The sequence below is a fragment of the Orcinus orca genome, chromosome 10 (assembly GCF_937001465.1).
Source record: "Orcinus orca chromosome 10, mOrcOrc1.1, whole genome shotgun sequence".
NCBI lineage: Eukaryota > Metazoa > Chordata > Mammalia > Artiodactyla > Delphinidae > Orcinus > Orcinus orca.
Window position 1 is genome coordinate 31657822 of NC_064568.1, and position 18128 is coordinate 31675949.

An 18128-nucleotide genomic window follows, 5' to 3' on the forward strand; every position below is an offset into this window, starting at 1 on the left:
GAATCCAAACTGGCAAAGAAGAAGTAAAGCTGTCACTGTTTGCAGATGACCTGATACTATACATAGAGAATCCTAAAGATGCTACCCGAAAACTACTAGAGCTAATGAATGAATTTGGTAAAGTAGCTGGATACCAAATTAATGCACAGAAATCTCTTGCATTCCTATACACTAATGATGAAAAATCTGAAAGAGAAATTAAGGAAACACTCCCTTTTACCATTGCAACAAAAAGAATAAAATACCTAGGAATAAACCTACCTAGGGAGACAAAAGACCTGTATGCAGAAAAGTATAAGACACTGATGAAAGAAATTAAAGATGATACAAACAGATGGAGAGATATACCATGTTCTTGGATTGGAAGAATCAACATGTGAAAATGACTATACTACCCAAAGCAATCTAGATTCAGTGCAATCCCTATCAAACTACCACTGGCATTTTTCACAGAACTAGAACAAAAAATTTCACAATTTGTATGGAAACACAAAAGAGGCCCAAATAGCCAAAGCAATCTTTTTTTTCCCCCTTAGGTTAATTTTTATATTACTTATCATTGTACTGCTATAGCTAAATCAACTAAATATAATTTTACATAGTGTTGCTCAAAAGATCTACAAACAACAAGGCTGATATTTACCTTAAAAAGGAGCATTTTTAAAATAAAAGAAGAAAACAATTATGTTCCAAATGAATGGCACTGGGCAAAATACATATTACCAGTAACATATTTAGACAGTGAGTATCAGGTGCCGATTGGTTTCTCTTAATACGCATAAGAGGCTTGAAGAAGATATTGAAAATAATGTTACTCCCTCTAAATTTTTAGCTTCTACATAGTGTCAGATGTTATAATTGATATGAAGTATAAATGCGTTTTGGCAAAAGTAAAAATCCACATACAAAGTAAAATAGCAAAATCTGTAGAGACTTTCTGTAGAAGGCTCTCTTCTCTTGTGGTAACATCCTTTAGTACATATCCAGAATAGATTAAATTGAAACAATATATTTTGATACAGTAGCAATACTTTCATATACTCTTACTAAATATTATAAAATTCCAAAAATACATAAATATTCCTTCTACCATGCATTGTGCTCCATTTTGGGCCTGATGAGGTTGTGGTTACTATTTTAACAGTTAAACAGTGCACCTCAAAAGTTCTGCCATCTATAAACAGTGAATGGAGACAGTGGTGAGGGCTCTAGAGAGATGGCAAAGTACCTTTAAAGTGAAAATTTTTTATGGAGTGTCTCCAAATTAGAGGAGAGGAGGATACAGGGTAGGGGAGGTAAGCAGGGTAAAACAATTTTAAAATGACACTGCTTAGGAGTATATATTTAACGATAACTACTATATCTTGTCTATCCTTTATACTAATCTGGAGTAACTGCATGTTTGTGCAAAATAAAGTTTCTACTTTATAGGAAGAGGAGCAGTGTGTTAGGAAAAGCATGTTCTTAGTCAGGGGAAGATGTGAAGACATCTCTCTCGTAAGTGCTATTTTACTTGGTAAATCTTTTGGCTACATAACTATATGCTATTTCAACCTCCTTATCACTGGGGCTGGTAGCCAAAACAATGTTAAGAAAGAAAAACAGAGGTGGAGGAATCAGGCTCCCTGCCTTCAGACGATACTACAAAGCTACAGTAATCAAGACAGTATGGTACTGGCACTAAAACAGAAATATAGATCAATGGAAGAGGATAGAAAGCCCATAGATAAACCCACACACATATGGTCACCTTATTTTTGATAAAGGAGGCAAGAATATGCAATGGAGAAAAGACAGCCTCTTCAATGATTGGTGCTGGGAAAAGTGGACAGCTACATGTAAAAGAATGAAATTAGAACACTCTGTAACACCATACACAAAAATAAACTCCAAATGGATTAAAGACCTAAATGTAAGGCCAGACATTATCAAACTCTTAGAGGAAAACATAGGCAGAGCACTCTATGACATAAATCACAGCAAGATTCTTTTTGACCCACCTCCTAGAGAAATGGAAATAAAAACAAAAATAAACAAATGGGACCTAATGAAACTTAAGAGCTTTTGCATAGCAAAGGAAACCATAAACAAAATGAAAAGAAACCCTCAGAATGGGAGAAAATATTTGTAAATGAAGCAACTGACAAAGGATTAATCTCCAAAATTTATAAGCAGCTCTTGCAGCTCAATATCAAAAACACAAACAACCCAATCCAAAAATGGGCAGAAGACCTAAATAGACATTTCTCCAAAGAAGATATACAGATTGCCAACAAACACATGAAAGGATGCTCAACATCACTAATCATTAGAGAAATGCAAATCAAAACTACAATGAGATATCACCTCACACCAGTCAGAATGGCCATCATCAAAAAATCTACAAACAATAAATGCTGGAGAGCGTGTGGAGAAAAGGGAACCCTCTTGCACTCTTGGTTGGAATGTAAATTGATACAGCCACTATGGAGAACAGTATGGAGTTTCCTTAAAAAACTACAAATAGAACTACCGTATGACCCAGAAATCCCACTATTGGGCATATACCCTGAGAAAACCATAATTCAAAAAGAGTCTTGTACCATAGTGTTCATTGCAGCTCTATTTACAATAGCCAGGACATGGAAGCAACCTAAGTGTCCATCGACAGATGAATGGATAAAGAATATGTGGCACATATATACAATGGAATATAACTCAACCATAAAAAGAAATGAAATTGAGTTATTTGTAGTTGGGTGGATGGACCTAGAGTCTGTCATACAGAGTGAAGTAAGTCAGAAAGAGAAAAACAAATACCATATGCTAACACATATACATGGAATCAAAAAAAAATAAAAAGGTTCTGAAGAGCCTAGGGGCAGGACAGGAATAAAAACACAGATGCAGAGAATGGACTTGAGGACACGGGGAGTGGGAAGGGTAAGCTGGGACGAAGTGAGAGAGTGGCATGGACATATATACACTACCAAATGTAAAATAGATAGCTAGTGGGAAGCAGCTGCATTGCACAGGGAGATCAGCTCAGTGCTGTGTGACCACCTAGAGGGGTGGGAGGGAGATGCAAGAGGGAGGGAATATGTATATGCATAGCTGATTCCCTTTGTTATAAAGCAGAAACTAACACACCATTGTAAAGCAATTATACTCCAATGAAGATGTTAAAAAAAAATGACCACAAATAACTAATGTTGGTGAGGATGTAGAGAGAAGGGAGCCCTTGTACACTGTTGGTGGGAATATAAATTGGTGCAGCCACTATGGGAAACAGTGTGGAGGTCCCTCTAAAAACTAAAAATAGAACTACATATGACCCCACCATTCCATTTCTGGGTATATATCCAAAGAAAACAAAAACACTAATCAAAAAGATAAATGCACCCTAATGTTCACAACAGCATTATTTACAAAAGCCAAGACGTGGATAAGGAAGATGTGAATTTATATACATATATATAATTTATATACATATATATATGTAATGGAATAACTCAGCCATAAAAAAGAATGAAAATTTTCCATTTGCAACAACAAAGATAAACCTGGAGAGTTTTATGCATAGAGAAATGAGTCAGACAGAGAAAGGTAAATACTGTATGTTATCATTTATATGTGGAATCTAAAAAATAAAACAAATGAAGTAATATAACAAAAGAGAAACAGACTCACACATACAGAGAAAAAACTAGTGGTTACCAGTGGGGAGAGGAAAGGGAGGAGGGGCAAGATAGGGGTAGGTGATTAAGAGGTACAAACTACTATGTATAAAATAAATAAGCTATAATGATACATGGTATAGCACAGGGAATATAGCCTATATTTTATAACTTTAAATGGAGTATAATCTATAAAAATTTTGAATCACTATGTTGTACATCTAAAACTAATATATATTGTAAATCAACTGTACCCAATTTAAAAAAGCAGTCTGGGACTTCCCTGGCTGTTCAGTGGTTAAGACTCTGCACTTCCATTGCAGTGGGCATGAGTTCAATCCATGTTTGGGGAATTAAGATCCTGCGTGCTGCGCAGCACAGCCAAAAAATAAAAAAATAAAAAGCACAATCCATAAAAAAACCAATAAATTTTATTTCATAAAAATTAAAAACTATAGCTAGGTGAAAGATTCTGTTAAGAGGATGAAAAAACATGCTACATACTGCAAGAAAATATTCACAAATCACATATCCAACAAATGACTTGTATCTAGAATATTTAAGAACTCTCAAAACTAACAGGATAAAAACAAAAACTCCAATTAGAAAATGAGTAAAAGACATGACTAGACATTTTACCAAAGAGGATATATGGATGGCAAATAAGCACATCAAAGATGCTCAACATTATTAACTGTTAGGGAAATGTAAATTAAAACTGTGATGAGTTATCACTACATACCCATTAGTATGGCTAAAATAAAAAATAGTGACAATTCCAGCTGATTTTTGACACTGCTGAATATTCATTTCCTTTTAAATGCCCTTATACTTATTTTTCTAGTTCTCTAAATATTATTTCTCTGTCATCTTCATGGGTTTCGCTTCCCTGCCTGACTGTGGCCCAGTGTTCTCTTTCCTTGAATCTTCCTGGATGATTCTCTTCTGATTTCAAGTACCTTCCATATTTTGATGACTCCCATAGATTTTGATGCACAAATACCTCAAATTCAACATGTCAGAAAAAATGAACTTATCAGCTTCTTCCATAAGACGTCTCTTCCTCCTTATTCTCTCTTCTAGTTATCGCTATTTACCCAATCACTCATGCTTAATACACCTGAGTCTTAACTTCTTATTCCCCCTCTCTCTGCCATACAATTAGTCCCCAAATGCTACGAATATTTCTCCAATCAGTCCTCTTTTTGTCCTAGCCTTAGATCAGGTCTTCCTCTTTCCCCTTGACTACAATAGCCATCAGTGGCTTCCCATAACATACAGAATTAAATCTTAATGTGTATGCAAGACTTTCTGTAATATGACTCCTACCTATTCTCCTGCCTCTCCTCTCACCACGCTCTGTATCATATTTTATGCTTCACCAACGTGGACTTTCTTATTCATCCTTGAGGAAACATAATTTATCTATCTATCCATCCATCCTTCCTTCTATCATCTGTCTATCTATCTTAAAAAAGTGAGTTTACACTTATGCCTCCTATTCCAATTTAATATCACTGGGTTCATTCTAGTCTTCCCTCTTTCCTTATTTGTTGCTCCCTTCTCTCCCAGTCAGAAACCTAGCTTTTATGAACCACAGTATATTTACTTATTTTGTTAAATTCTAGAATACACATAAACTGTTTTTAAATTGCTAACCCATAACATGTGAGAAACCTACTCTGCACCACCAGGGAAGTCCCACCATCTTCACTATTTTAAAATGTACTGTTCAGGACTTCCCTGGTGGCACAGTGGTTAAGAATTCACCTGGCAATGCAGGGGACACAGGTTCGAGCCCTGGTCCCGGAAGATCCCACATGCCGTGGAGCAACTAAGACTGTGCCGCCACAACTGCTGAGCCCATGTGCCACAGCTACTGAAGCCTGCATGCCTAGAGCCCGTGCTCCGCAACAAGAGGAGCCACCGCAATGAGAAGCCCGCACACCGCCAATGAAGAGTAGCCCCCGGCAACTAGAGAAAGCCTGTGCCCAGCAATGAAGACCCATTGCAGCCAAAAATATATAAATAAATTAAGTAAAAAGAAATAACTAGGGGCTTCCCTGGTGGCGCAGTGGTTGAGAATCTGCCTGCCAATGCAGGGGACATGGGTTCGAGCCCTGGTCTGGGAAGATCCCACATGCTGCTGAGCAAATAGGCCCGTGAGCCACAACTACTGAGCATGCGCGTCTGGAGCCTGTGCTCCGCAACAAGAGAGGCTGCGATAGTGAGAGGCCCGCGCACCGCGATGAAGGGTGGCCCCTGCTTGCCGCAACTAGAGAAAGCCCTCACACAGAAACAAAGACCCAACACAGCCAAAAATAAATAAATAAATAAATATTTTTTTAAAAAAAATAAATAAAGTGTACTGTTCAGTGGTGTTAAGTATTTTCACATTGTGCAACTAATCTCCAGAATATTCTCATATTGTAAAACTGAAACTCTACACTCATGAAACAACTCTCCATTTCCTTTTCCCCCTAGTCTCTGGCAAGTGGCATTCTATTTTCTGTTTTATTAATTTGACTACTGTAGATACCTCATATAAGTGGAATCATAAGGTGTTTATCTTTTTGTCATTGGCCTATTTCATTTAGCATAATGTCCTCAAGTTTCACCCATCTCCTAAATTTTTAAGCATTCTTTCCCCTTTATTTGAGATATACTTTGCAAATATTTTCTCCCAGATTGTCAGTAGTCTTTTGACCTTTTTTATTATGATATTTTTAAAACATGCAAACATTTAAATTTTATGTAGTCAGAATTTGTCAATCTTTTTTTCCTTTTTTGTACCTGGAATTTGAATCATAGTTATAAAGTCTTTCCCTATGCTTAATTATAGAAGAATTTTATCAGGTTTTTTCTGGCCTTGTATAGTTTTATTATTTAGTTTAATTAAATTTCTGATCTATTTGGAATTTATTCTTGTGTATGTTGGAAGATATGTGTTAAATTTATCTTTTCCCAAATGGCTAACCAGTTGTCCCAGAAATATTTACTAAAATCTTTATCTTTGCTTCAGTGATTTGGGGTGCCACATTTATCATATGCTACATTTTCCTATGGACTGAAGCTATACCTGGACTTTCTATTTTTTTTTTTCCCCAGTGGTGTGTCTATTCATGTACCTGTACCACACTATTCTCATCAGGGAGACTTTATAGTATGTTTTAATGTCTCCTAGGAATAGTTCTTCCTTACAAATATTCTTTCTCAGGGATTTCTTGGCTATTTATTTTTCCACTTGAACTTTAGTCTCTACTTGTCCAGTTTCTTAAAAATGTGTGTAGATATTTTTATTGGTATTGCATTAACTTGATTTTGGGACAACTTTAAATTTTCATGATGTTAAAATATCTTTACCAAGATCAAGTACTGTCTTTCCATTTGTTCATGTCTATTTTTGTCAGACTACTCATTGTTATGGGAGAATTTATGAAATTATATTATGATGCTAGTATACCAGAATAGTATCTCCAAGAGAGTGGGGCTTTGTCTGTTTTGTTTATTACTATATCCTCAGCATTTGGAACAATACCTGAATATTTGTTGAATTAATGAATATTTGTTAAATGAAGGAATAGTAAGTTAGATTAAGGATGTTTGTTTTGCCTTGAGAAAGTGAAGAGTATACTAAGAACATTAATTTGGAGAGAACGCATTATAAATAAAAATGTAAAATAGTTTCTTTGTAGGTTGTACTTTTGGATAAAATATTTTTATTCTGAAAACATGTTATTTTTCATAATATTTTTACTCTGGAATGCTACATTTCACATGTATCATTGAAATGCTACACCATTTAGAACATTTAATTTTTTCTTATTACATTCTCAGTTCAACTATATTCATTTGAAACAATGTGTAGAGAGTAGTCCCATAGTACCTATTCAGCAGGAATGGCTGGATCACATGTTAATGCTGATACCTGAGTCTTTAAAGGAAGGGAAAGAAAGAGAAGAACTCATTCAAAGTCTCATAAATGAGGTGTCAAGTGATTTTGAAAAAAGCATGAAGAGATATTTGGGTAAGTGGTATTTAACACACACCAAGCTTGCTTGTTCCCCCACCTCTCCCAATCGAAAGTAGAAATATGAATAATGAACATTATATGTTTAGCTATATATATTTCTTAGATATTTTTAAAGTTTTAACTTTGAGCCTATAACCTAGTCAAATCTTTGTAATTTAAGGACACTGTTTTTAAGGGTACTTTTTGTAATTTTTATGTGCTTAATAGCTTTTTAATTTTTTACTTTGTCTTTATGGTTATACTATTTACAGGATTGTAAGAAAATATTAATGTGTTTGGGGAGATTTATTAGGGATTTAACCTTTGCAATTTTTAATTGGATTAATTGTTTTAAGTGACCATGCCAGTGACCTTTGAATAGATAGGATGAGAAAAACTGAGAACTTATTAAAGCTTTACTGTATCTGAATTCACCTCCAAAGCAGGGCCGAAATTGTACCAAGAGCATGATTTTGTTTCACATAAGGGATTTTTTTCTTATACTCATTTTGATTCATATTAAACTATACTATCCATTATCAAAAGTTAGAAACTTTGATTTCAGTTAAGTCTTGCAAGGATTGTCAAGAAGCATTAACCTATCTATCTATCTATCTATAAAATATATGTATATATATACTTTTTTTTTTTTGAGTGAGGAGTGTTCTTGTGAGACCTCCAGTTAAATGGCTTGAAGATGAAGGAGGCCGTTTACCTGAATCCCCTGTGTAAGTAAAATTTTTATAAAACAGTACTGTATCTAGGTTTTGATAACAGATTGAAAATAAACAGATCTTTCATTCAAGGCTACAGCTGTGAAGCTCAAAAGTGTTTTGAAAACATGTAAAAAAAAAAATAGTACTACTGTTTTTGTTTTTCCCCAAAGGTATCCTCTACATTGAACTTATCTAGTTGTTGCTTATGCAATTAGTGGGAACATTTATGGATGTATAACTCAACTCGGCCTTAAATAAGCTTTGGAGTTTGCCAGACAGATTTCTCTGTCTCTTCTTCCCAATCCTAAGGACTGAGTTTGTTTATCTCTACCCAGGGTAACTGAACCAGAGTACAGTGGAAGTTAGGGAACTCATGCCTGGCCCATCAGCCTGCCTTACACACAAATGATCTCTGATGTCTCTGAAGATAATGAACTCTCAAGATCTTGATGTATTTTTATTACATGCTTATCTCCTAAGTTTCCCATTGCTGAGTACATTTCTCCCTTCTCAATCCCCAGTCTTCTCACTTTGATACTAATTCCATGTCATAAATATTATTTCCTAAAATTTAGAATGTATCATTTGAATCCTGTTTGATATGGTGTTTTGCTTTTCCAGAGGCCTGGATTATTCTAAGCGTTGGCATTCTAACTATCTGCAGACAAGAAATCAAATATTAGCTAGTTTGTACATTGTTCATCCAACTATGAAAATGTTATTGGACCTTGGTTATACAACATTTGCCAATACAGTTTTGCTAGACTTAACTGAAATTAGGTAAAATCCCATATTTATTAATTAACATTTAAAATTTTAATGTCTCCTGCTTGAGTCTATATTTTGACTATATAATTTTAAAAAGTGATTGATAAATACTCAGGACTTTTCTTAGGTTAAAAAATTTTTTAATTTATCTTGTTTCAATAATTTTGTATCATGACCAATATCTATTGTTTGCTTTAAATCATTTTTTTTCATAAATAGAGGTAAAGGCCCAATTGATTGTGAATCACTGAAAAATGATTTATCAATACAAGCTAGAAAGGCAGAAGAGAAGATAATGAACACTTGGTATCCAAAGGTTATAAGTCTCTTTACCAAGAAGGAGTCACTAGAAGGCATTAAACCTGAGAAACTGGATGCATTTTATAACTGTGTTTCCACACTTATGTCAAATCAGGTAAATAGGTTTTGTATATTTTAAATGATAATGTTATTGAAGTTACTTTAGTATTTTAAATAAATCTTTAGATATAGTGCTGTATAATTATTTTGAAATAAATTAAGAAAGACTTTTACTATAATTTTGTTTAAATAACTTTAGCAGAAAAATGCTTCATTTCTGGAAGCAGTCTAAAAATGAGAGGTAAGGGCTTCCCTGGTGGCGCAGCAGTTAAGAATCTGCCTGCCAATGAAGGGGACATGGGTTCGAGCCCTGGTCTGGGAAGATCCCACATGCCACGGAGCAACTAAGCCCGTGTGCCACAACTACTGAGCCTGTGCTCTAGAGCCAGTGAGTCACAACTACTGAGCCTGTGTGCCTAGAGCCCTGCTCTGCAACAAGAGAAGCCACCGCAGTGAGAAGCCCGCGCGCCATAACGAGGAGTAGCCCCCACTTGCTGCGACTAGAGAAAGCCTGTGCGCAGCAATGAAGACCCAACACAGCCAATAAATAAATAAAATCTAAAAATAATAAAAATAAAAAATAAAATGAGAGGTAAGTCTAGAAATATGTGTCAATATTATGATTGATTACTGGATTCATGCTTAAAGGCTATAAACTAATTATAGCTTTATTGGAGTAAATTAACAAAAGTACTATCCTAGTGAACATAGTTTTGAACTTACGAAATTACAAGTTAATTGATTCTTGTTTTGTTCTCAATAAAATCTTGGTTCGAAATGTTATTGATCGTCTTTAAATGACAAACAGAAAGAGAATATGAATTTTATACAATTATTTTATGGGCTCCTTGAATTTTTACTGTTGTAGAAATGTAATCCTAGAAAAATAGTTTTGAATAAAAACTTTTCCTTTTGGTAAAGACCTTCAAAGATTCCATGAATTTTGCCTTTTTTTTTTTAAACACAGGTAGAAGGACTTCCAAGCCTGCTGTATTTTTTAAATTAATTAATTTATTTTTATATTTATTTTTGGCTGTGTTGGGTCTTCGTCTCTGTGCGAGGGCTTTCTCTAGTTGTGGCAAGCGGGGGCCACTCTTCATCGCGGTGCGTGGGCCTCTTACTATCGCGGTCTCTCTTGTTGTGGAGCACAGGCTCCAGACACGCAGGCTCAGTAGTTGTGGCTCACAGGCCTAGTTGCTCAGCAGCATGTGGGATCTTCCCAGACCAGGGCCCGAACCCGTGTCTCCTGCATTGGCAGGCAGATTCTCAACGACTGCGCCACCAGGGAAGCCTGAATTTTGCCATTTTTAAAGGGAATTTTTTTATATATATATATATCTGGTATGTAATACTGTAATGAATATACATGATTTCCTTTTTACCTTTATCCTCTTAAGAGGACTATGATTATATGATAAGAAGTAAAGAGATGAGGAATGTTTTGAAGATTATTTAGATATAAGTTTGTGTACCTTGCTTAAATTTCTAATAGTTGGTTCTGCATAAGAAAGCATTATTCATACTTTGGTAACTTATAGTGCACGTTTCTAAGTTCCAGTGGCTTCACTCTCACCTAGTGATGTGCTGGAAATCTGACCCCAGGAGAAAAAGCCCTGGTTTGTAGTGTTTGCCAATTTCCATGGGGTAAATATTCCCACCATAGTGATTTTCAAACATCCAAGAGTTTCGTATCTGGCTCACAAAATTCTTGAATGTTTAACAATTGGCTCTTATAATTGTAGGAGCTAGCTCTAGTACACTACTGTCCCTTGCCCTGTATACATGTCGCCTCATGACACCCCCAAACTTAGGTTTCAGGCCTCTCCTCCCCTCAGTCTTTAACATATTGTTGGGTCTTCTGGAACTTTTTCTGTACCAGGGACAGAATTACTAAAGGATGTAGAAGATTCTGAGTTGCCATTTTAAGATTGTTGATATTCCATAGAAAAATTAAAGTTTGTATATTTTGTCCTATTTATTTTAGACTATATTTATTAAGAACATATTTTGCTGAATGAAGATAATTTTCAGGACTAAATGGATTGGTAGAGTGAATTAATTATAGGCAATAGGTTACTGATTTTAGTTAAAGGTTCAGTTTGTACTTTCTAAAGTAATAATAACTTACGGCATCATGCAGCTAAAAGAGCTCTTGAAGAGAACTGTAGAAGGATTTGTAAAACTCTTTGACCAAGAAGATCAACGAGGGCTGCCGATATTTAAGATGGAATTGACGTTTGATGATGATAAAATGGAATTTTATCCTACTTTTCAAGATTTGGAAGATGTTGTTTTGGGTTTGGTTGAGCGAATAGCTGAAGCTCTGCAGGTATTTCTTTATTCTTATCCATTGGGTTTCTTTTTTTAAAAATTTTTATTAGAGTATAGTTGGTTTATGATGTTGCATTAGTTTCAGGTGTACAGCAAAGTGAATTGGTTATACATATACACATACCCAGTCTTTTTTTTTAGATTCTTTTCCCATATAGGTCATTACAGAGTATTGAGTAGAATTCCCTGTAGGTCCTTATTAGTTATCTATTTTATATATAGTAGTGTGTATATATCAATCCCAATCTCTCAATTTATCCCTCCTTCCTCCTTACCCCCTGGTAACCATAAGTTTGTTTTCTACATCTGTGACTCTGCCCATTGGGTTTCTTTATATGGCCCTTTTTTGAACTTTTAAATTGACTTGAAGATCTATAAAGTGTATATGTACATTAAATGTTATAACTCGTTGTTTTCTTTCCATCCTCCAGGTTATTTTAAGTTAAAAGTGCTTTCTCTTTGAGAAAGTTTCCTGGCTTGAAATGACTTTTTTCTTCTTATAACTTTTATTGCAGTTATGAATTGATATTTTTGTGTATGTCTCATGTTCCCTACTGAGTTGTGAACTTCTTAAGAACAAGATCCAAGTCATGTTTGTTCTTTCTAGAGCTTTCTAGTATAATCACTTCAACATTATAGTTCCTCAATAAATATTTGTTGAATGATAGAAAGCTAACCCAACTAAGGTTTTATATTAGACTACAGACAATTTTAAATCTTTATTTTGCATCAGGTTATCTTTTCTTGGACCGCTGAAATCTGAAATGAATTTTTAAAAGTATAGTATAAGATCTACATATAGATCAATTGCACAGATATTTATTTCATGAATTGTCATTTTTATTTATGTTAGAATGTCCAAACAGTACCCTCTTGGCTATCAGGAACTTCAACAACTGTGAATCTTGACACAGAACTTCCTGAACATGTGTTAAAATGGGCTCTTGAAACACTGAAGGTGGCAGTACATCATAACTTAGAAGGTGCAAGAAAACATTATGAGACATATGGTATATATGACACATAATATTATATCTCTTTTTTTGCCATAAAATAATGCCATTTTATTTCACTAGAATTTGGTCAGTTATTTGGTTGTCTGGATCTGTCATGAAAGAGCAGAGAGCCAGAAGTGAGCATAGGCACAGCTTTTGGCAGAGTCATGGATCAAACCCAAGAAACTTGAATTCTGTTGTTCAGTCCAAAGGGTGAATGTTAATTGGAGCAGGGTCACAAAGCCAAAATGTAGAGAGAAGAGTTGTTGGCATAAGGAGAAAGTTAAATCAAGGGCAAAAGCAAGGTAATTTCTAAGAATAGTTTTGAAGAGTCTGCAGCTCAGTAGCCTCCTCAAGTGTGTTATGGGGTCAGGATAGATAGTTGTTATTTGACATTCTATTAACCAAAACCTTTTATTGACTGGCTTATCTGTACCTCTAAGTTATTTTACATACCCTATTATCTTTATTTTAAAAGTTTGCATTTAACCTGGTTTGCTTATTAAGTCTATTTTATGTTATTCTGTCTGTTCCTATTAGTGTATGTTAATAGTCTATTAATAATATTTAATTGAATAGGCTACTCCATTCTATGACTATATAAAACAAGCACTTTACCTTTTTAAGAGGGTGTTACTGAGATTTAAGTTAGATTATTAATTTTCAGTTGAAAAATACAATTGGCTCCTTGATGGGACTGCAGTTAAGCTGATAGAGACTTTTCAGGCAGAAGATCATACTTTTGATGAATACACAGAGGTAAGTGTTAATTCTTTTTCATTAATGTCTTTGAATTTCTTTTTAAAATTAAGATCTTTTTATTCTAAAAAACAAATGCTTCAGTCTAAGTTAACAGAATTTCTTATTCAAAACGTCATTTTAGTAAACTCATATGTTCATCTAATAATTTCCCTAGTCATTCATTTAACTCATTCATTGATTCAACAAAAATATCTTTCATCACATTCAGAGACATAGCAAGATTTTGGTGACGCAAAAATAAATAATACATAAGCATTATCCTCAAGAGCTTGTATTTGGCATGGAAGCCAGACATCGAAATAACAACTGTAATATATTGAGATTAGTACTAGAATGGAGATAAGGACAAAGTGTTGTGGAAGCTCACAAGAAGGAATGATTACTTTTGCTTTTGGAAATTGGTGGAGGTTTCTAGAAAAAGTGAAAAGTGGGCTGGACTTTGAAGTAGATGTTTATAGGTGGAGAAGAGAGGAAATGTAACGTAAGAAAAGGCCAAAAGTATTTAGAGGTGTTCAGAGAACGTCAAATAAACCCCAAATGGCTGAAGAGTAGGTAATTAGGGAAACAATATATGGGGTATTTTGTGTTTCCATACAAATTTTAGAATTAATTGTTCTAGTTCTATGAAAAATGCCATTGATGCTTTGGTAGGCTTGCACTGAATATGTAGATTGCCTTGGGAAGTATGGTCATTTTAACAGTATTAATTCTTTTACTTCATGAGCCTGGTATATCTTTCCATTTGTTTGTGTTGATTCAATGTCTTTCATCAATGTCTTATAGTTTTCAGAGTACAGGTCTTTTACATCCTTGGCTAGATTTATTACCAGGTATTTTATTCTTTTTGATGCAGTTGTAAATGGGACTGTTTTCTTAACTTCTTCTGATAGTTCATTATTAACATGTAGAAACAGAACAGATTTCTGTATATTAATTTTGCATCCTACAACTTCCCTGAATTTATTTATTACTTCTTACACTATTTTGGTGGTGTCTTTAGGATTTTCTATATGGGTTATCATGTCATCTGCAAACAGTGACAGTTTTACTTCTTCCTTTCCAATTTGGATGCCCTTTATTTCTTTTTCTTGTCTGTTTGCTGTGGCTAGGACTTCCAATACTACGTTGAATAAAAGTGGTGAGAGTGGGCATCCTTGTCTTACTCCTGATCTTAGAGGAAATGCTTTCAGCTTTTCACCATTGAGTATGACGTTGGCTGTGTAATATAGCCTTTATTATGTTGAAGTATGTTTCTTCTATGCACATTTTTTGACAGTTGCTATCATAAACGGAATTTGCATTGTGCCAAAAGATTTTTCTGCACCTATTGAGATGATCAGATGGTTTTTATTCTTCATTCCGTTAATATGGTGTATCACATTGATTGATTTACAGTTATTAAATCATCCTTGCATCCTTGGGATAAATCCCACTTGATCATGGTATATGATCCTTTTAATGTATTGTTGAAGTCAGTTTGATAATATTTTGTTGAGGATTTTTGCATCTATGTTCATCAGTGATACTTGCCCGTAATTTTCTTTTTTTCTGTTGTCTTTTTCTGGTTTTGGTATCAGGGTGATGCTGGCCTCATGTAATGAATTTGGAAGCATTCCTTCCTCTGCAATTTTTTGCAATAGTTTGAGGATAGGTGTTAACTCTTAAGTGTTTTGTAGAATTTACCTACAAATCTGTCTGGTCCTGGACTTTTGTTTGTTGGGAGTTTTTAAATTATTGATTCAATTACTTTACTGGTAATCGGTCTGTTCATACTTTATATTTACCCTATTCAGTGTTGGCAGATTGTACATTTCTCAAAATTTGTCCGTTTCTTCTAGGTTGTCCATTTTATTGTCTTATAATTGTTGTTAACAATGCCATGTGATCCTTTGTATTTCTATGAGTCAGTTGTAACTTCTCTTTCATTTCTGATTTTATTTATTTGGGCCCTCTCTCTTTTTTTCTTAATGAGTTTGGCTAAAGGTTTATCAATTTTGTTTATCTTTTCAAAGAACCAACTCTTGTTTTCACTGATCTTTTCTATTAATTTTTAAATCTCTATTTCCACTCTGATATTTATTTCTTTCCTTTTACTAATTTGAGATTTTGTTTTTCTTTTTATAGTTCCTTTAGCTGTAAGGTTAAATTGCTTATTTGAGGATTTCCTTGTTTCCTGAGGTAGGCTTGTATCACTATAATTTATCTCTTAGAACTGCTTTTGCTGTATCTCATATATATATATATATATATATATATATTATTGAAGTATAGTTGATTTACAATGTTGTGTTAGTTTCTGGTGTACAGCAAAGTGATTCAGTTATACATATACATAAATATTATTTTTCATATTCTTTTCCATTATTGTTTATTGCAGGATATTGAATATAGTTCCCTGTGCTCTACAGTAGGACCTTGTTGTTTATCTAATTTATATATAGTAGTTTGCATCTGCTAATCTCAAACTCCCAATTTATCCCCCAACCCCCTTTCTCCTTTGGTAACCATAAGTTTGTTTTCCCTATATATTTTGGATCATTGTGTTTCATTTGTCTCCAGATATTTTTTTATTTCCTCTTTGATTTCTTCAGTGACCCATTGGTTGTTTCATTGTGGATTTAATTTGTATTTCACTGATGACTAATGATGCTGAATATCTTCTAATATATTACTTTCCACCCATGTATCTTCTTAAAAATAAAGTTTCTGTTCTAGTAATTTTTATATTTTAAGTTGTGTTTTTTATTCTTATTGTTTAATTATAATGGATTTATTTTATTGGGCTATATTATTATAAAATTCTTATTATTGAGTTTTAAGCTGTCTTTATATATTTTGGCTAAAAGTCTTTTATCTGCAAAATATTTTGCAATGGGCTTCCCTGGTGGCGCAGTGGTTGAGAGTCCGCCTGCCGATGCAGGGGACACGGGTTCATGCCCCGATCCGGGAAGATCCCACATTCCGCGGAGCGGCTGGGCCCGTGAGCCATGGCCGCTGAGCCTGTGCGTCCGGAGCCTGTGCTCCTCAACGGGAGAGGCCACAACAGTGAGAGGCCTGCGTACAGGAAAAAAAAAAAAAAAGTTTTGCAATATTTTCTCCCAGTATATGCCTTGACTGTTCACTTTTTGTAACCATGTCTTTCAAGGAGCAGGCATTTTAAATTCTATTGAATTCCAGTCTATCAATTTTTTCTTTTAAGGTTCGTTCTTTTTAAGGTCCTATCTATCTTTTTGTTTGCCTACTCCATGGTCACAAATATTTGTGCCTATATTTTCTTCTAGACTTTTTATAGTTTCAGCTTTTACATTTAGGTCCGTTACCCATCATACATAATTTTAACATATGGTGTGGAATATGAGTCATGGTTCGATTTTTTCCATGTGGATGTCAAGCTGTACCAACATCATTGATTGAAAATACCATCATTGGGACTTCCCTGGTTGTGCAGTGGTTAAGAATCCACCTGCCAATGCAGGGGACATGGGTTTGATCCCTGCTCTGGGAGAATCCCACATGCTGAGGAGCATCTAAGCCCATGTGCCACAACTACTGAAGCCCAAGCACCTGGAGCCCATGAGCCACAACTTCTGATCCCACCCGCTGCAACTACTGAAGCCTGCGCTCTCTAGTGCCCACATGCCACAACTACTGAGCCCGTGTGCCACAACTACTGAAGTCCATGCACCTAGAGCCTGTGCTCCACAACAAGAGAAGCCGCCGCACTGAGAAGCCCGTGTATCTCAATGAAGAGTAGCCTCTGCTCGCCACAACTAGAGAAAGCCTGTGTGCAGCAACGAAGACCCAACACAGCCAAAAACAAAAAAAAGAAAAAAAGAAAATACTGTCTTTTCCCCATTAAATTATCTTGACATCTTTATTGAAATTCAATTGACTCTATGTTTGTGGGTCTATTTCTGGATTTTATATTCTTTTCCATTGATTTATAGATCTATTCTGATGCCAATACCATAATCTTGATTTCTGCAGTTTTACAGTAAGTTTTAAAATTAGGTATTAATTATAAGTTCTCTACTTTTTTCTTCTTTTTCAAAATTATTTTGAATACTCTATGGTTTCTGTATTTCCATGTACATTTCAAAATCAATTTCTGTAAAGAAGCCAGCTGGGATTTTGATTAGGATTAAACTGAATTTCTTTTTTTTTTCTGGCTGCACTGCACGGCATGCAGAATCTTAGTTACCCAACCAGGGATCGAAGCCTTGTGCCCTGCAGTGGAAGTGTGGAGTCCTAACCACTGGACTGCCAGGGAAGTCCTGGTCATTTATTCACTTTTAGTATTATTAATATAGTTTTATTTCTGTCTGCTATTTTACTTTTTGTTTTCTATATGTCTCATGTCTTTTTTGTTCTTCTATTCTTCCTCTTTTACTGCTTTCTTTTACATTAAATGAATATTTTCTAATGAAGCAATTACATTTCTTTAATGGTTTTTTTCAATTTTTAAAAAAGTTTTTTTTAGTGTTTATTCTAGGGCTTATGAGAGAAGCCTAACTTAAATATCTTCAGA

The 18128-nt window shown here is 34.8% G+C and overlaps 1 protein-coding gene across 1 annotated transcript in view; it reads left to right on the forward strand.

The window, feature by feature from the left end:
• The window catches only part of DNAH12 (dynein axonemal heavy chain 12), a 229243-nt gene that overhangs the window by 40456 nt on the left and 170659 nt on the right, over nucleotides 1-18128 (forward strand). Inside the window, exons 6-12 of the mRNA XM_049715390.1 lie at nucleotides 7494-7683; nucleotides 8324-8396; nucleotides 9006-9164; nucleotides 9372-9567; nucleotides 11653-11841; nucleotides 12697-12853; nucleotides 13506-13597. Coding sequence (XP_049571347.1) covers nucleotides 7494-7683; nucleotides 8324-8396; nucleotides 9006-9164; nucleotides 9372-9567; nucleotides 11653-11841; nucleotides 12697-12853; nucleotides 13506-13597 — 1056 coding nt within the window. The remainder of the gene's footprint in view (nucleotides 1-7493; nucleotides 7684-8323; nucleotides 8397-9005; nucleotides 9165-9371; nucleotides 9568-11652; nucleotides 11842-12696; nucleotides 12854-13505; nucleotides 13598-18128) is intronic.